The sequence below is a fragment of the Urtica dioica genome, chromosome 6 (assembly GCF_054948205.1).
Source record: "Urtica dioica subsp. dioica isolate 48M chromosome 6, U.dioica_male_clone48M_v1_H2, whole genome shotgun sequence".
NCBI classification, from domain to species: Eukaryota; Viridiplantae; Streptophyta; class Magnoliopsida; order Rosales; family Urticaceae; genus Urtica; species Urtica dioica.
In genome coordinates this window covers 17671297-17690989 of record NC_142761.1, presented here as the reverse complement: position 1 = coordinate 17690989, position 19693 = coordinate 17671297, and the positions used below count along the sequence as shown (strand labels likewise).

At 51.2% G+C, this 19693-nt stretch overlaps 2 protein-coding genes across 3 annotated transcripts; one reads left to right on the top strand and one right to left on the bottom strand.

Annotated features, from left to right (window-relative positions):
- Nucleotides 1-730: 730 nt before the first annotated feature.
- Nucleotides 731-3691, top strand: LOC149393462 (CRIB domain-containing protein RIC6-like). Of its 2 annotated transcripts, none has more exons than XM_089617626.1 (6): nucleotides 731-989; nucleotides 1086-1138; nucleotides 1333-1471; nucleotides 1613-1710; nucleotides 2262-2334; nucleotides 3060-3691. In XM_089617626.1, the coding sequence occupies exons 2-6, from the start codon at nucleotides 1100-1102 to the stop codon at nucleotides 3524-3526; spliced, it is 816 nt and encodes a 271-aa protein (XP_089473752.1). In that variant the 5' UTR covers nucleotides 731-989; nucleotides 1086-1099; the 3' UTR covers nucleotides 3527-3691. The 2 variants fall into 2 exon arrangements, with proteins under 2 accessions (XP_089473752.1, XP_089473753.1); XM_089617627.1 differs by having other exon boundaries at nucleotides 1329-1471.
- Nucleotides 3692-14151: 10460 nt separating this feature from the next.
- Nucleotides 14152-15338, bottom strand: LOC149393461 (uncharacterized). Its single transcript, XM_089618038.1, has 2 exons — nucleotides 15003-15338; nucleotides 14152-14927 (listed from the first exon to the last, which is right to left on the bottom strand). The coding sequence occupies exons 1-2, from the start codon at nucleotides 15336-15338 to the stop codon at nucleotides 14223-14225; spliced, it is 1041 nt and encodes a 346-aa protein (XP_089474164.1). The 3' UTR covers nucleotides 14152-14222.
- Between the last annotated feature and the right edge of the window lie 4355 nt (nucleotides 15339-19693).

Sequence of the window (19693 nt, the reverse complement as noted above, 5' to 3'; positions counted from 1 at the left end):
CAACTAACGAAGAAAAAAAAAAGTACCATATTATCATACGCAATGAAAACTGGTGTATACATATATACCAATCCACCGGCATCCAGATCGCTCTAGCCTCACCGCCGCCGAATCATCATTCCTCAAAACCCTCTTTCAATTCACATTTCTTGGAGCCACCATCACGGAAAGTGACAACCCACAATCACAAGAGCTCTTCTTCCAATAAATTCCCACACAAAAATGAGGCTAACATTATTAAGAAAATGAGGCTACAAAATTCATGGACTTCCGTAACTTGCTCTTACTCGCTTTATATCGGACACAAGACCATCGCTCCAAATATACGAACACTTTCACTTTTTTTCATTGCCAAAATTAAATGCCCCAAAGAAAAGTCACATAAATATGCATCACTCGCTAATATCCGTGACGAGCAACGAGTGTTCGATCAAATGCCCCACAAAAATTAGAGTGCAAACTTCTCGAACCAGTCAGAAACGGAGAGAAGAAACCGAACCTTGGTTCCGGAAGTGAGTTGTCCGATCTCCTCCTCGGGAATGAAAACCGGTCAGGAGTGTTGCACTGCGCCAATAACTCCATACACCATACGAGGGTCCAGCGCATTGAGCTCGATCTCTCGGGTGTTTGTGCTTGGGCGGTCCCACTTAAAAGTGAAAAGCAATCTCATAAATAGCAAATGATAAATAAAAAAGATAATTACTTTTTTCTTTTCTTTTTTTTCACCACCACATTTTTCGTCCCAAATATAGGCCATGCACTTAATGATTTTTAGTGCAAACGTCTTCCTAATCTCCAGCTGAAATTCTTGTGAGGTTACCATTCTTTTCATTTTACCTTCTTGATTAACTCCCACCACCGGGCGGCCATCAACAAAAATAGAATAATATTCAGAATCAAAAGCCTTGCTTGAAATTCTGACTGAATCATCTCACCTGTTTTACATATTCCACAGCTTCCAATTTTCCCTAGTAGAAGTAAATATCAAGGTTTTGGATCTCGTCTTCTATTTTCTTTTGTTCTTTTATAATGAGAATAGTCTAAGAGATATACAGATCACTAAGTAATAACTCATGGTTATTCAGGCCTGTACGTATATATGCTTGGAACGTTTAATAGGAGTTTGATATCGTTAAAGGTATGTTCATATTTTTCCAATTGATCATTTTATGTTGTACATTTGAAACAAGGATTATAACTCTAATACCTTTTTTTTTTTTTTTTTTTTTTTTATGTCAACGTTTTCCTTTGCTTTGGTATACGGATAATGATATGTTACTCTCACAACTGATTTAATATTTTTTTTATTATTGTTAAAAATTGTGAAGACAGAATCAACGCACACGCAAACAATATCTTTTCGTTTATTTATTTTGTGGATTTGGCACAAATTACTTGGACGGCAATAATTATATGGCAACCAAGGTGAAAAGCCTCTTCAAAGGCCTTAGATACATTTCGCAGATTTTTGGTACGCCTATACAATATATATATATATATATATATATATATATATATATATATATAAAATCTAATTTCTTAGACAAAATCGGTATTTAAATGTGTTCGAAATCTGCAAAAAATAGAGAATGCAATTAAAATAAATTTGCAGATGAAAAAGACGAGGATATTCAAATCGGACTTCCCACCGATGTAAAGCATGTTGCACATATTGGGTGGGATGGCCCTTCTGCAAATATTCCTAGCTGGGTACGTCTCAAATTTCTGACCTTTTATTATATTTTGAATTGTTGATTAATATGAAATATTAAGAAATAATCAAGATATGCTCAATGTTTTTATTCATGTGTCATGGAAGACAAGCTATGATTGAAATGAAACAATGCCCTTAGAAATGTAGTATATGAAACAAGTAATTAACCAAGTAATTGTTGCAACTCTCTACCGCTTTTTAAGAATTAAACCCAAGTTTTATTTTATTAGAAAAGTAATAAAACAGATCGAAGTTGATGAAATTAGCTTTTGGGGTTAATCAATTTATTTCGTCTAGTGGGCTATTTTTCAAAGCTAATTAGATTAACCTAATAAATTAAGTAATTTACTTCGATTTGGAATTTATTAATAAAATGAAGCTTTGGTTATTTTTTTATAAAAAATGTGAGTTTTTGGGCTACTGATTTAATTGCCCAAAATAAAATGGCAAAATCTTTTGGGTTCAGAATCTAAAAGTATATCTAGTGTGGGAAATATTTGTTGATGAATGTTATATGATTAAATAAGAGTCAAAATAAATATTGCAGATGAACGAGTTTAGATCCCCTTCCGATGTCAAATCCGGACCATTGGAATCGCGTGGACAATTATCCCCAGGAGGTTAGTTTATTTCTCAAGTGGCACAAATTTTATACGCAATTCCAATGACTAGGATTAAAAACAACGATTACCGATGAGTACTCGCCAATAGTTTAATATTACATAAATTCTGCCAGCATATTGAAATATTGTTATAAATTTATAATATTGGTTTGAAAAATTTACTGACTTTTTAAAAAAATAAATCATAAAAAATTAAGTAATTGTTGCAACTTGCCAATCTTTTATCTCCTTTTAAAGATATAGTCCAAGTTTCAATTTATTAGAGAAATAGTCAATTCAGATCGAAGTTAATTAAATTAACTGTTTAGTTAGTTTAATTAATTGAATAATTAATTTAATTAACTTCGGTCTGGTCTTCTATTTTCTTAATAAAATGAAATTTGAGCTATTGTTTAAAAGGAGAGTGGGCTATTGGGCTACTGCCCTAATTGCCCCTAAAAAATCTCCTGAATTTCATATATTTGGTAAAGTTTATCTAGAATTTTGGAATTCACGGGCATATCGCCGAAATACTTATGAAATTAATGAAAGAGATACAAAATAAAACCACTTTCAATTTGTGGAGGGTGGCCAAAAAAAAATCTTTAAAAAAATCGCAACATCTAAATTTTTTTCTTAGTTTTATTTATATATAATTTAAGGAAATCGTCATTTACATTATGTACCCTTGATTGTTTTTATTAAATGTAAATGACTAATTAATTTATTGTGTCTCGGATTAGGCCTACAAGTGTCTCCAAGCCGAAGTGATATTCAAAAGTCTCGGCTCCACCACTCAAGCAACTTAGGTGCCCCCATGAGTCCCCCAGTGAAACGGAGTGGCTTAGAGAGCGCGAAGCACACGAGGCGTCATCACTCGAAGAAAGACACCGTGGTGGGATCCCCTAACCGAGACTCTTCAGGAAGTTCTCGACACTCGCGACGACCCTCCCATAAATCAAACCTCAGGCCCCAACCTGACCCGCCCTCCAACCCGCCTTCCATCCCCAAGAGCTCTCGACGGAAGAAGGGGTCAATCATCGTCGAAGGAGGGTCAACAAAATCGTCACGATCATCAATGTCATCAAGGTCAAAAGACAACGACTCTTTGACTGAAATCCAGTTTGCGGAGCTCGAGATAGTGACACATTCAGAAGTTGAGGTTAAGCAAAAGAGGGAAATCAAACAAAATAAGTATAATTATATATAAAAGAGTTAATAAATACGTTTCAAAAGAGATTAAATGTGATCCTCTGATTCGGTACTTATTGCACTACTTCATCAATTTACTTTTTACATTATTTATCAATATTTACTTTTTTGGCTTGGAAAGTCAATGTAAAGAAAAAATAAAAACTCTTAAGTTTGTTTGTTCCTAGGAAACATTAGTAAGAGAGTTTTTCTCTCTCTTCGATTTCTTTTTGGGGTTTCAAACATCAAAGTCGAGCTTTGATTTATGAACATGACATGAAAATTTGTATTTAGTTTATATTTTGCAAGTAGATTTTTGAAGAGAAACTCAATGCTGATGTAAAAAGACATACATTTTTCCTCCTAATAATAATATCATGAGATGTACAATGTAATGAAATGTTTCATTGAATCAAATACTTACTATTTCCTCATCAAAATAGGGCATTGATTTTTTTTTTCTTTCTCTAATGCCACAATAGCACCATGTGAAGAGTAGATTCTTTACAAACATCACAAGCCAAAAGGACTAGATTATCCTTGAGCATCTTCCCTGAAAACACGATGCGTTGGCGACAAACCGGGATTCCCAGCTTCTCTTTCACTTCCCCGAATGTGCTCCACCTCAGAACGTAGAATGTTACGTTCTCTCCATTCCAAGCTCTAACGAAATCTGGATCAAAGAAGACCGAAACCTCAAAGCCTCTCACGGTTTGACACCATAAAACACCAGGCTTTTGGAATCGTCGAGCTGTTATCCCGCCTAAATTGCCTTGCAATCCGACACAGGAAACCCCACGCAAGGCTCTCGATGATTGTCTTCAAGTCTTGGACCGTGTGCAATGCTTTTTCTTTGATCACAATAAGGAACTTTCACACGGGGTGCAAACCCTAATCGACACTAGGGTTTCGGGTTGGAAGATCAAATGGAGGGTCGATTTGGCTTTAACCGCTAGAGAGACCAAGCTCCGATAGTTCTCCACTTATTTTCCAACATAGTCGAATACTTGTGTGGTTTGATTCCCTCAGAGACTCAGATCTTGGATTTGATGTTGTGGATAGTGTGATAGTATTTTTCCTCGACGACGATAGATTTGCTTCTCAATGCGATTTTGACATATATTTTTTAATCGGGTTTGGATATGGAGATTCGGAGCTCGGTCTTGGTGTTTCTTTTCTTGGTCAAGAATAATTAGGTCATCATTGATAAAGTGAGATTCTTGACCAAGTTCTTTTGAGTTAACTTCCCTCCAAGTAATTACGATTTGGCGTTTCTTGTACTCTTGGATATCTTGATCCTCAAGGAAACTTGTCGCATGATTCTCCACAATATTTTTTTATCACCGAAAATAATACATGTTGTCGACTTAAATCGACAACGTGGAAAGCTTCAGGCGGTTCGACTCAAGGCACCAAGTGGCCGCACCCGAGCCAAGTGTATGAACTCAAAAGTCTAGAGTTGTCGTTGCTCTAGCCCGGAGGCGTTTTCTGAGGAGAGAATGAGGTTAATGAGGTGGACTGCGCTTCTTGTGAGCTGCCTATGTACCCGAGTTTCGGGAAGAAGTCATGATGTAGTTCAATGCGTGTTGTACGCTATTTGGGGCGCGGAGCCTGAAGGGTGGACTCGGCAGAGGAAATAGAGCGCGGAGAAGTCCTCGGTGGTGTTTCAACACTCTAGAATCAAGTGACCCGATAGAGAATGTCTGTTTTCTCTCTTGGAGATAAGGAAGATTCTCAGTGGAGAATTCCGGGCGCAGCCGTGTGCGTTGCAGATGGGGTAGATTCTCAGTGGAGAATCCCGGGCGCAGCTCTGCGCGGGAGATTAAGCGCTCGATCAAAGGAAATTGTGCGCAAAAAGTCTCTGACAACGTTTCAGAACTCTAAGAGTGAGTAATCTTGAGGAGGAATGAATGTGTCTCTCTCCCTCACTAAGAGGGGGTATTTATAGTAGATGTGAAGACCTAAGAGGGCCTCTCAACATACTTCCAGGAGCGCACAGTGGAATTTTACGAGCGCGAGGCGTGGGAGTAGGCCGAGGGAGCGCGCGCCAGTCATGGGGCACGACGCACCTTCTGGTCTGCCCGACGCGCCCCATGCCATAGCCTAGAAGGCGCGCGCAATTTCGCAACTACGCACAACGCGACGCGAGTGAGCGCAGGTTCGCCTTGGGCCTTAATGTGATTTTCCATGGCCTGGCCCGTTGGACCTTCAAATTCGGAATTCGACGCGGGATTCTTCGTAAGTCACGAATAATTTAATAATTTCCAAAAACCACTGACTGTTCTACATATAAAAATGACTAATCGCTACCGAGAAGAAAGTTTTTTAGGTATGTAAAAAACAAATATCATGAAATTGGAAAAGAAAAAAAAAACCAACTTCTTGCTGAGACGAAACTAGTTTGTTAATGGGATTTCGTTATAATATTTTGAACATGAATCAGCAATACCTTGGAGCTTCCATGGGAGATTACACCATTTTCATTTAAGAAAAATAGCAAATATCTTCCTCTTTCCATTGTATTTATTTTTAAAGCCGTTTCTCTTTATTTCTTGAAATATAACTGGAGTCTTCAAACGATTAATATATATATATATATAGCTATATATATATATATATATATATATATATATATATATATATATATTTCTGAGTAGAATGATTCATATATATTTTAATTCCGCCTATTTTTAAGATGAGTTGGTCTTATCATTGGTATTAAAATATACAAACTGTTATCGGCCCGACGAGGTCCGACGGCTCGATCAACATTTCGGGCGGTCGAGCAAGCTCACTCGGCCAATGGCCGAGTGAAACCCTAGCTTCCAGCCCACACTCGGCCGGCCCATCAACTCACTCGGCCAATGGCCGAGTGAGCCTTCTCTCGGCCCAGGCCCATCACTCGGCCAATAACCGAGTGAACTTCTCCATATGTTCACTCGGCCAATGGCCGAACGAGATCCACCATGCTCACTCGGCCCATGGCCGAATGAGGCCTCAGACGTCCCAGCGTGTTCGCCCGGCCAAGGGCCGAATGAAGTCTCCAGCCGGCCCACCATGCTCACTCGGCCAATGACCGAGTGAGGCCCCAGGCGGCCCAGCGCGCTCGATCGGCCGAAGGCCGAATGAAGCCCCTGCCGGCCCAACAGCTCACTCGGCCGACCGCTGGGTGAGTCTTCTCTCGGCCCAGACTCTTCACTCGGCCAATGGCCGAGTAAAGCTCACCCGGCGTCCATTCCTTCACTAGGCCATTGGCCGAGTGAATCTCCCTCGGCGGCCATCGTCTCACTCGGCCATCGGCCGGCCGAGCCTCACTCGGCCGATGGCCGACTCAGCCTCACTCGGCCAAGGGACCCTCAACACGTCCCTTGGTCGCCTATAAATAGAGGGGTCCATCCCCTAGTCCAGGTAATCCGAATTTGAGTACTAAAACGCTGTCGAACTCGTACCTCGCTCCTTTCTCTCAAGTCTCGACCTCTAAACACTAAACCCTCTACAAACCACCTCAATCCTACTAATGTTGAGCGTCGGAGAGGTAAACAGAGGCAACCCCTCTGTTTCCCCTTTGTAGTTCACACCTTCTTTGCTTACTTTTCAGGTGCTTGGACGAGACAGAGATCACCTACAGCTAAGGGACGGCTTGGGATACCAAGCCCGACACGCTCGAGTCGAGACGAGACCACTTGGTCCGGCCTTGGGTCTAACCGTCTGCGACTCCTAAATCGTTGTCCGAAAAACAGCGACAACATTTTGGCGCTAGAAGGAGGGGATCTCTCGACCTTGACGACGCATTCCCTCTACCAGTCTTCTCCCTTTGTTCTCACGACTCTCGAGAGATGAGTCACATTCCTACCACCTCCGCGGGTACCCGAGCGACGAGCTCGAGGTACGGTCTTCGACGCCTTGCACATCGTCTTGAAGGGCAACCTCGCGATAGCGAGAGCCAGCCCCAAGACCCGATGATTGACCCCGAGGCCGAGCTCCGAGAGGACACGGCCCGGCGGCTTGCGGAGCTCCTTGACCGCCCCGGCGTCGACGGTACGCTCATAGCCGACCTCCTCGGCTATGACATTGAAGATAGGTCCTCCCAAGACGACTCCGACCCCGAGTATGTGGGGGAGTCGAGGACCAACGAGGCAACGCCTAGCCTTGCCCCTTTGCGGCCCGAGAGGTCCAACAATGCTCTGGCCGGGCCGTCTCACCCAGCGCGGCAGCAGGCACGGTCACACTCCCGGGGACTCGCCCCCTCGGTTTCAAGAGGCGGCCGGACACGGCCCCTCGCCGAGGAGAGAGCGACTCTGGTCGATGATAGGGCCGATAGCCGAAGCGCCCGCCGGACGGTCCGACCAAGGACGACCTCGCCTCGCCCCGCACCAAGCGTGGACCTTAGAGAGCGCTTGACGGCGCAGAGGAACTCCCGAGGGGAGGATCTCCGCCAAAGGCTAAACTCTCGAAGGGACGCGCTCCCCGCTGCAACTCTCGGCCGGCCTCAGGCCAACGTCGTGGACCAAGCGTCCAACGAACGCCAACCAGTGACTCCCGTGGCCCCGACGGTCGGCCCCGCTAACGGTCTGGACATGGTCACAATGATTCAGAGCCTCCAAAATCAAATCATAGAAATGAGGGAGTCAGGGAGGCAAAGGCCGTACGGAGGGATCGAGGAATCATACTCTCCCTTCGCCGCACAAGTCCTCGCGCAGCCATGCGTGGGAAACTTCAAGTTACCGTCCATTCCCCCCTATGATGGACGTACGGATCCCCACTTCCACGTCCAACACTATGAGACGTGGATGACGATGCAAGGGCAGACGGACGCCACCCTCTGCCAAGCCTTCAGCCTGACCCTCACAGGGTCGGGATTCGAGTGGTTCCGAAGTTTGAGGCCGGGAAGCATCCCGTCTTTCCGGGCCTTACGAGAGACGTTCCTCGCCCGATTCGCCACCCTCGTGGCGCAGAAGAAACCAAAGACCCACCTCCTCTCTATCCGACAAGGAAGAGACGAGACGTTGAGACAATACCTCGCTCGCTTCACCGAGGAGTCTCACAAGGTTGAAGGGTTCGACGACAGGGACGCCATCACGGCGATCACTGAGGGAGTACGCACGAGCGACTTCCTCAAGTCTATTGTTGGCCAAGTCCCGCGTGACATGGCGGAGCTAATGACAAGAGCCCGCACATACATGGGAGTCGAGGATTATCTCGATGGCCGAGACGGCCGAAAGTCAGGAGGACAGGGGAGTCGCCGCCGTGACGATCGAGACGAAGATCGTCCCGACCCCCGAAAGAGGAGGAATAAGGGAAGCCAGGCCCCTAACGGCCGTTCCCTCCCCGGGCCGAGGCCGCCACATGTCGATAGCTTCCGAAAGTTCTCGCCATTCACTCCTCTGAACACTTCGCCGGAGCGAATCCTAGCTCTGCATCGTGACAAGTTGGGGAGTCCAACCCCTCTCATGAAGGATCCCGCCAAGAGGGATCAAAGCAAGTACTGTGACTACCATCACGATCACAGGCACCTGACATCCGAATGCTATCAACTCAAGCGTCAGATTGAGGCCCTGATTCAAGATGGGAAGCTGAAAGAATACGTCCTTAGAACTATCGGGACGGCCACGGCGCACGGAGGCCGCCCGCGGCAAGGAAAGAAAGGTCCGGCGACGGTGACTGTCACGGACCGCGCGGCAACCGAAGAACCAGAGAGCTCGCAACTTCACGTCGTGGGCGCGATCTTGGGCGGCCCGGAGTTCGGAGACTCGGCTACACAAAGGAAGAAGTACGTGCGCGAAGTTTCCCAAGGGAAAATAGCGCACTACATCAACCATACGTACGAGGTCCCTCCTCCGGACCCCTTCGAGTCCATGTTCTTCACCGGACAAGAAGCGGCGCGAGTACTCCATCCACACAACGACGCGATAGTCGTCTCTGCCCCGGTCGCCAACAACCTCGTCCGGAGAATCCTGATCGACAATGGGAGCTCCGCCGACATAATCTTCAAGTCGGCATTGGACAGGATGAAGCTATCCGGGGTGAGACCGACCCTGATCTCAACCCCACTCTTCGGCTTCTCTGGGGAGAGGGTGATGACGGAGGGGACTATCGACCTCCCGGTTACCTTCGGTACGCCGGGGGGGCTCGAGGTTACCCACATCGTATCGTTCCTAGTGGTGGATCAGCCCTCGGCTTACAACATCATCGTCGGCCGCCCGACTCTCAATCGGTTGAAGGCCATAACGTCCACGTACCACCTGATGATGAAGTTCCCGACCGAGAAAGGAATCGCCGTGATGTTGGGAGACCAATCCATGGCGAGGATGTGCTACATCCAGGGCGTGGACGGAAAAGGGAAAGGAAAGATGGTGAGCACCATCTTCCAACTCGGGGACAAATTCCCGTGCAAGTTAGAGGAGGGAGGCACCTTCGGGGAGCTAGACCAAAGGGACGAAGTCGAGCGTCGAAAGGTGGAGACACCGGACGACCTCGTTCCCGTCATGTTGGACGACGCCAAGCCTGACCAAGTGGTCAAGGTAGGCGCCCAACTCTCGTCTGAAGTCCGAACCGAGCTCGCCGCTTTCCTCCGAGAGCACAAAGATGTCTTCGCGTGGACACACGCCGACATGCCGGGGATCGACCCCGAAATCATAGTTCATCGTCTCAACGACGACAAGAGGGTGGCCGAGCGCGTTCAACCGCGACGGGCGTTCAGTGGGGAGAGGTACCAAGCCATTGGTGAAGAAGTTGACAAACTTCTCGCCGCCGACTTCATCAGGGAGGCGGAGCACCCCAAGTGGGTGTCCAATGTGGTGATGGTCAAGAAACCAAACGGGAAGTGGCGGATCTGTATCGATTACAAAGATCTCAACAAAGCCTGCCCGAAAGATAGCTTCCCTCTCCCGAGGATCGAGCAGCTCGTGGACACCACGGCGGGCCACGAGTTGCTGAGCTTCATGGACGCCTACTCAGGCTACAACCAGATCCGCATGCACGAGCCGGATCAAATTAAAACCACCTTTGTTACGAACCGCGGACTTTACTGTTACAAGGTCATGCCCTTTGGCCTCAAAAACGCGGGAGCGACGTATCAAAGGTTGGTGAACCGCATGTTCGCCAATCAAATTGGCAAAACTATGGAGGTCTACGTGGATGACATGCTTGTCAAAAGCCTCAAAGCCCACGACCACGTTCGAGACCTTAGGGAAATGTTCACGATCCTGCGGCGCTACAAAATGAAGCTCAATCCCAACAAGTGCGCTTTCGGGGTCGAGTCTGGAAAGTTTCTGGGCTACATGGTGAGCCGCCGCGGGATCGAGGCTAATCCTGAGAAGATTAAGGCGATCTTAGAGATGAGGTCGCCACAAAAGGTCAAAGAAGTTCAAAGCTTGACGGGAAGGATCGCCGCCCTGACGCGATTTGTTTCCAAAGCCACCGATAGGTGCCAACCATTCTTCAAGGCACTGAAGAAGACCGACGGGTTCGTGTGGACGGAGGAATGCGAGGAAGCATTCCGCGATATGAAAGCCTATTTCACCTCCCCCCCGTTCCTCGCGAAGCCAAAGAATGGCGAAACCTTGTTCCTCTACCTCGCGGTTTCCGATAGGGCCGTGAGCGCGGTCCTCGTACGCGAGGAGGACAGGGTACAATGGCCGGTCTACTACGTTAGCAAGGCGCTCCTCGACGCCGAAACCCGATACCCGGAAATCGAGAGACTGTCCCTCGCCCTCGTCATGAGCGCGAGAAAGCTCCCGCCCTACTTCCAAGTGCACCCCATTGTGGTCCGCTCGGGACATCCTATCGAGAAGGCCCTTCAAAAAGGGACCTCCTCTCGAATGGCGATATGGTCCCAAGAGTTGGGCGAGTACGGGATCGAGTTCCAACCGAGAACCGCCATTAAGGGTCAGGCCCTCGCCGACTTCGTCGCCGAATTCACAAGCACGCCCCCGACCGACGAGGGCGACGAGAATAACGAGAGCACGGAAGAGAAGAAGGACGACCACGTCGAGTCGTCGAAGAAGAGAACCAACGACCCGATAGGGCCGGTCTGGGACTTGCACGTGGATGGCGCGTCAAACGCCCGGGGGGCTGGCGCCGGCGTTGTGCTCACAAATCCCGATAGGGAAAAGCTGAGATACGCCCTGCGGTTCGAGTTCAAGGCTTCCAACAACGAGGCAGAGTACGAGGCTCTGATCGTTGGCTTGGAGCTAGCGAACAAGTTGGGCGCCCAAAACCTGCGCATCCATTGCGACTCGCAATTGATTGTGAACCAGGTTAAGGGTGACTACGCCGCGAAAGAGCCACATATGATCGCGTACTTGGCCAAGGCCCAAAAGAACCTGGAGGCCCTGTCGTGGTTCGAGATCGTCCAAGTTCCTCGAGAAGCGAACATGGATGCTGACGCCTTGGCTCGTCTCGCGTCTGGGATAGATGAGGAGGGCGAAGGCAGCGTCCCGATCGAAGTATTGACCCGACCCTACGTCTCGAGAGGCGACGTAGGGGTGGTTGACGAGACTCCGCCTCCCTCATGGATGACCCCGCTCGTTGAATTTCTGAAGCGAGGAATCGTCCCCGAAGACAGAAAAGAGGCCAGAAAGCTGAGAAGCTTGGCGCCGAAGTACACAATGAGGGAGGACAACTTGTTCAAGAGAGGCTACTCTATGCCTCTCCTTCGCTGCTTGACCGAAGTCGAGGCGAAGAAGGCGCTCCGCGAGGTGCACGAGGGGGTGTGCGGAAACCACGCCGCTGGGCAATCGTTGGCATTGAAGCTACTGAGACTTGGATACTTTTGGCCGACCTTGAAAATGGACTCCCACGAGTGGGCCAAAAAAATGTGATAAGTGCCAAAGATTCGCCCACATCCCGCGTCAAGCACCGGCCCGATTGTGTCCAATCATCGTGCCGTGACGTTTCGCGAAGTGGGGAATCGACCTCATTGGTGAGCTACCTACGGCCCCGAGGCAATACAAGCACACAATCGTGGCCATCGATTACTTCACAAAGTGGGTAGAAGCCGAGCCGCTAGCGAAGATCACTGAGGCGAACACGACGAGCTTCATTTGGAAAAGCATCATCTGCCGCTTCGGGATCCCCGCGTCAATTGTAACCGACAACGGGAAACAATTCGACAACGCGCGCCTCCGAGAAATGTGCGAACAACTGCGCATTAGCAAGACTTTCTCCTCTCCTCGCCATCCTCAAGCCAACGGTCAAGTCGAGGCGGTTAACAAGACAATCAAAGAGAACTTGAAGAAGAAGCTGGAGGAAACAAAAGGGGCTTGGGCCGACGAGCTCCCCATGGTCTTATGGGCGTACCGCACCACCGCTCGAAATGCGACCGGCGAAACCCCTTTCGCTCTCGCATTCGGCATCGAGGCCGTGGTACCCGTCGAGACCAAGCTACCAACCTTGCGCATCGAGGAGTACAAAGAAGCCACCAACGACGACGCAATCAGGCTCGAGTTGGACCTCATAGACGAGAAGAGGTCGGACGCACTCACCCGACTTGCTGCGCAAAAGAGGAAAGTCGAGAAATACTACAACTCAAAGATCAAGCTGCGGAAGTTCGCCGACGGAAGCCTCGTTCTTCGAAGGGTGTTCCAAAACACCAAGGTGCAAGGTGCGGGAGTTCTAGGCCCCACCTGGGAAGGCCCGTACCGTGTGTGCCGAGCCATCCACAATGGCACGTACGAGCTCGAGAACATGGAGGGACTCGTGTTCACACACCCGTGGAATGCGGAGCACCTTCGGCAATATTACTAGTAGACGTTCATTCGTCCATTTTTCGCTTTGTTGTTTTCATGTAATTTTCGATTCTAGCAAAGACAATTTACAATTTCAAGTTTGGCCAACGGCCTGGGATGTAATTTTTGAACCATTTCAATAATTACATCCAAGAAACTCGGGGGGCTAAGGGGATAAGGCGAGAGTAGCAAGCTCGCTTACTCCACTTTCCACGCACCAAGCGGTAACAAAACACCCATAAATCGGATCCGCGCACCGGACCTCCGACTTCGTACCCTCCTCGTGCGACGCTCTCGCACGAGTTGAGGCCGAACGCCGAGAGATAGCGAAACGTCGACAGGTTGGATCCGCGCACCGAACCTCGGACTTCGCACGTCTTTTGCTGCGACCCTCTCGAGCGACGATGCACCTTGCACACCGATAGGCAGCAAGGCATCGATGGATCACGTCCGCGCACCGGATTGTCGATCCCGGCAGTCAAAACCCAAAACATGACACGCGTACCCACATGTACCACGCTCACTGGGAACTGCGAACTCGTCGCGATACGCACGCCGATAGGTAGCGTACTCGCCGGAAGATGAGCGCGACGGCCACCCAGCTCGCGCACGCCGATAGGCAGCAAGTCACGAATGGATGGCCAAAAGTCGCACCCGCCGGATGAAACTGGTCTAGCCAGCGCCCGCGGGAAACTTCGCCGCCAAATGCGGCGGTAAGCCGTGCCAACCGGTTACGCTAAGCATAGCAAGCCGGGCTCGTAAGACACGCACTATTCAAATTGCGTAAATCGATTACACTAAGCATAGCAAGTCGAGAAAATAAGACGCACAATAAAAAGAAAAGCTTCCATCAAAGCAAGACAATGTCACACAATCAAACCGACGAGAAAAACAAAGAAAGTACGATGCACGCCGAACAAATGAGAATCCGAAAATAAACAATACGTAAGCGCTAAACAATTGCGCGAAAAACTAAAGAGAAGCTGGCTACTCCGAGCTGAAATCGATCTGCTCCTCATCTTCTTCGGGGCAAGAAGCGCCGAACCCGCCGACGGCTTCTCCGTCCGGTTGATGGGTCGTCGATTGCGCAGCCTCGGCGGGGATTCGGGGATGCGGGTCGTCCTCCGGCAGCTCGTCATCGTAAGGAGGGAACATGGTGTTGAAAAAGGAAAACGTGGTCCCGCGAGACGCGTTCTCCTTCGCGGTCGCTTCCCGAACTCGCCGGGCCGCCTCGTAACGGGCCGCCTCCAACGCCAAATCCCAGTCGTCCTCCAAGTCAGTCTTGGATCGCACCGCGTCTTCCTTCTCCTCGGCAAGGGTCTGCATCTCCGTCCGAAGGGTATCCCTCTCCCTCTCGACCTTAACCCGAGCGATCTCGCTCGCCGATAGTCGAGCATGGACGATGGTCAGCTCTGCATCCCGGCTCGAGAGCGCCGTCTGAAGCTTCTTCGTTTCCCCCAGGAAGGTGTCGGCTGCCTGCTCCGCCTTCTCACGAAGCGCCTTCTCGGTGGCCAATTCCCCGCGAGCTCGCTCCAGCTCCTTCTCGAGTGCCTCAAACTCTTGGGCGGTGCGAACCCCCGCTAGGGCGGCAGCGTGCGCGGCCGTCATACTCGTCTTCTCCTTCTCCATGATCTGCATGCGTCGTAGCATATCTCGGAGAATGCGGTCGCTCCGCTCTTGACGCGCGAGCATCTGTGGAAACGAAGGAAACACGGATAATCACAATAAGCACGACAACCATACATAACACATGAAAACGAGTCATACCTTTCGGGCGTCGCCGATCCCGTTCTGGAAGTGCTCAAGATCGCTCGTTGTCAGCAGACCCTTGAAATCCCGCAAGGAGGTCTCAAGGATCCCTCGGGAGCACTGGTCTCTCAACTCCGCCGCCTCCGCTAAGAGCATGGAGTCCAAGCTGTCCGACACCGTCGACGTGTGAGCGCGTTTGTGTCCGGACGGTGACCCAAGAGAAGCCGACGACGACGGTCGCTTATTGGAGGAGATCGCTTCATTCCTCGCCCGCGATGGCGACCCCCCGCGACGGGCCTCGGCTCGAGGGCGGGCCGCGATCGTGGCATCATCAGTGGGCGTTGCTCTCGGCATTTGTGTGCGCGGTCGATGACGCCGAGCCATGATTCCTGCAGAGGAAAGAAGAACGTCTGTCAGTTAAATCATAACGATAAGCACAAATAACGGAAAACAACGATAGCACGATAACGCGAAAGTATGTGCGCGGCCAGTACCCCCCGCGTCGGGGGAAGGAGCTGACGAATCCCCCGCCTCGGACTCGGGATCCTCCGTGGCCCCCGCGTCGAGGCCAGGGCACAAGGGAACATCGTCACTAGGCACGAACCACCCAGTCCTCACCATAAGGTCCGGGGACTCGAAAAGCGATCCTTGCCGCCTCGAGTCGGGGACCGCTCCGATCACGAGCGCGAGTTCGGAGCTCTCGATGCCATAGTCGGCCGGGAATTCAGCAACAGGGCCAAAGGCGAGAGGTGCCGTCCCGAAGGCAGATTCGGACACCCACACCCAAGGGTATCGGTGTTTCGAGGTCAGCTTGGTGAGGATGGGGAATCGCTTCCGGTGCTGAACCTTGTAGAAGCCGGGTTTCCCGGGAACATCGAAGACGGCCACGAGATTCCTGATGTCGTCGGCCGTAACGGCTCGACCTTTCGCTCGGTGCAGCATCATGTGGCAGGCAGCCACCATACGGTAAAAGGATGGAGACATCTGGGCCGCATGAACACCGAGCCGAGCTAGAAGGTCCTGGATCACGGGCTGAAAAGGTAGTCGTAACTCCCCGCGAAGGCTAGCCTCGTGGATGGCGGCGTATCCCTTCCGAGGACGAGTGGGGAGATCTTCAGGCAATGGTCGCAGTAGCGACACGGACTCCGGGATACCAAAACGTTTCCTCAAACCTCTAAAGCTCGCGAACGAAAGAGAACTCGGGAAATCGACGCCGGAGCAGTCGAAGCCGTCCCGAATCGCTGATTCTCCGATGGGGAATGACGATGCACGTTCTTCTTCCCGTGCGGTCAAGCTGACTGAGGCGGTCGACGGAGTACGGCGGCTCAACGCCTCGCCCGAGCCCTCGGCGTCAGGATGGATCGCTCGAGCCGAAGCGCGCGCGTTCGGCCCGGCCGGGCCCGTTTCTCGTGTATCATCCGCGAGAGGTGGCCCTGTCGGCGCATCCGGCCCGGTCGCAGGCCCATGATGCGCGTCGGTCGCTCAAGCCCGGAGGCCGATCTCGCCTAGGGCCGACCCAAGCGTATCCTCCTCGTGGCCCTGGGTCACTGGGTCGGCCATGGGACCTCCATGTGGTGCATCCGGCCCAAGCACATGACCCGGCCCAAGGGGGGCCAAATCTTCTTCACCTAGGCCCGGCCCATTGGGCCCTAGGGTTTGCAAGGCAGCCAAGGTGGCCGCCTCCTCCTCTCCGGCCGCGGGCGGTCGGCATTCTTCCTCGCCGGCGTTGGGCGGCCGGTACTCCTCCTGTCCGGCGCTGCCGCCCCCACCTGCAGCGTCGGCCGCCGCCGGCGGCGCTCCCCCGCCATGGACGCGCTCCGGCCCGGCTGGGCCCGACCCACCTGGGCTCCCATGGCCGCCGACCACCTGCAACACAACCCCACCCGAGAGGGTGGGGTCCTCCCTGACACCGGCGCCGCCCCAGGCGGCGTTCCTCCACGCCAGCGCGCCATCGCCGGCGTCGGCCTCGCCAGACGCGCCGCCCCAAGGCTCGCCCGCGTCCTCCACGACCGGCTCGGCCCACCCAGGGCGAGGGGCGTCTTCCCCAGGTCTGGGTTCGCCCCAGACGACGCCGACTCGGCCGGGAGCGGCCTCCTCCACGCCGGCGCCGGCCTCCTCTGCTTTGTCGGCGTGCTCCCCGGTCGGGATCGTCGCGCGCGGCCCTTCTGGCGTGATCCCGGGGCTGGGTCCAGCGCAGACGGCGCCGACCCAGCCAAGCGCGACTCCCCCGGCGTTGGCGGCGGCCTGCACAGCGCCGCCCGTGGCCGGCCCGCCTCCTCCGGCGCCAGGATCGACAAGGGCGCCCCTCCCGGTGCTACATGTATCATCGCCGGCCTCCTGGGTGGTCGACCCTGCGCGCGCGACCTCCGTGGCGCGTCCTTCGGCCAAGCCAGCCTCGCGCTGGTCGGCCCGGCTGTCCCCGGCGGCTGGTGCCATCAAGCTGGCGCTCCCCTGTCGGTTTGGGTAGTCTCCGGCGCGCGTGTCCCCCTCCCCGTCGGCCAACCACGCCTCGATCAAAGAAAAATCGCCACCCGTCGTATCCACCACGTTCCTGCTCGAGGCAAACGAAGACGATGCGTTGTAGTTGGGAGGGGTGGGCGAGAGTTGCGCCCAAAAATTATCCAATTCGGCGTCTTGATTCTCGAGAAGAGGGAAAAGGTCATCCTCAACGGACCCACGCCCCGACAGGTGGTTGGTGGGATCCATGGGCGCGAATAACGATGAACACGTCAGCAAAAATATTAAAATAATACCTAAGGTGAGCGGGCTTACCAATTGTTGACAAGACGGTTCGGCGAGACGACTGAAGACGGAGCTGCTTGAGTTTCCCACACGGGCTACGCCCGGTGCCAAACTCGGGGGGCTAATGTTATCGGCCCGACGAGGTCCGACGGCTCGATCGACATTTCGGGCGGCCGAGCAAGCTCACTCGGCCAATGGCCAAGTGAAACCCTAGCTTCCAGCCCACACTCGGCCGGCCCATCAACTCACTCGGCCAATGGCCGAGTGAGCCTTCTCTCGGCCCAGGCCCATCACTCGGCCAATGGCCGAGTGAACTTCTCCATATGTTCACTCGGCCAATGGCCGAACGAGATCCACCATGCTCACTCGGCCCATGGCCGAATGAGGCCTCAGACGTCCCAGCGTGTTCGCCCGGCCAAGGGCCGAATGAAGTCTCCAGCCGGCCCACCATGCTCACTCGGCCAATGACCGAGTGAGGCCCCAGGCGGCCCAGCGCGCTCGATCGGCCGAAGGCCGAATGAAGCCCCTGCCGGCCCAACAGCTCACTCGGCCGACCGCTGGGTGAGTCTTCTCTCGGCCCAGACTCTTCACTCGGCCAATGGCCGAGTAAAGCTCACCCGGCGTCCATTCCTTCACTAGGCCATTGGCCGAGTGAATCTCCCTCGGCGGCCATCGTCTCACTCGGCCAAGGGACCCTCAACACGTCCCTTGGTCGCCTATAAATAGAGGGGTCCATCCCCTAGTCCAGGTAATCCGAATTTGAGTACTGAAACGCTGTCGAACTCGTACCTCGCTCGTTTCTCTCAATTCTCGACCTCTAAACACTAAACCCTCTACAAACCACCTCAATCCTACTAATGTTGAGCGTCGGAGAGGTAAACAGAGGCAACCCCTCTGTTTCCCCTTTGTAGTTCACACCTTCTTTGCTTACTTTTCAGGTGCTTGGACGAGATAGAGATCACCTACAGCTAAGGGACGGCTTGGGATACCAAGCCCGACACGCTCGAGTCGAGACGAGACCACTTGGTCCGGCCTTGGGTCTAACCGTCTGCGACTCCTAAATCGTTGTCCGAAAAACAGCGACAACACAAACTAAAATGTCAATGGATCCATTTGACTTCAAAGATTATTCACGTATCAAAACATAACAATTTGAAAGAATGTCCTAATAAATATAGCCAAAAGACCAGTCATAGTGATAAAAAAAAAAAGATACTCCCTGTCGATAATTTAATAAAAAAATAAATCTCTGCTTCTAATTCCAACACGCATCAGCACTACGGGTGGCAATTCGGGTTACGTGTCGTGTTTGTGCCGTGTCTTATAAGTTTTCATGTATTTTTTGACAGACCCAGACACGACCTATTTATTAATCGTGTCTAGGAGCAAAACCCAAACACGACCCACTATTTTCTTTGTCAAACCCGACCCAACCAACTAAGATCCATTTATTAATCGTGCTCAATGGACCATGTAACCCACGAACTCACGTAGACCGACATACCCATTTAGACCACTAAACCCATTTGAACACGCGAATCGGTTTAGGCCCTTAGACATGTTTACTTCAAAATATTGAAATTATCTAAATCAAATTAAATAATAAATTAGTCAGAATAAGTAACTAATAAAAATACTCCATATAATCAACTAAGACACCAACATAATATTTTTATTATAAAAGAGAAGTTCAAACACACTACATTGGGTCATTATGGGTCTTTATCGTGTTTACCCATTAACAACCCATTTAATATTTGTGTCTAATTGGGTTCCAATAAGTTGTCGTGTTCATCCGTTATTTAATCGTGTTCGACACGGATGAACCAGATCCATTTAAGGTCGACCCTAACCCATTTACACCGTGTCGTGTCTCGTGTACGTCCCCAAATTGCCACCCCTAATCAGCACCAAACACCAATATGGCCCTTTCCATTGTATTTATTTTTAAAGCCGTTTCTCTTTAT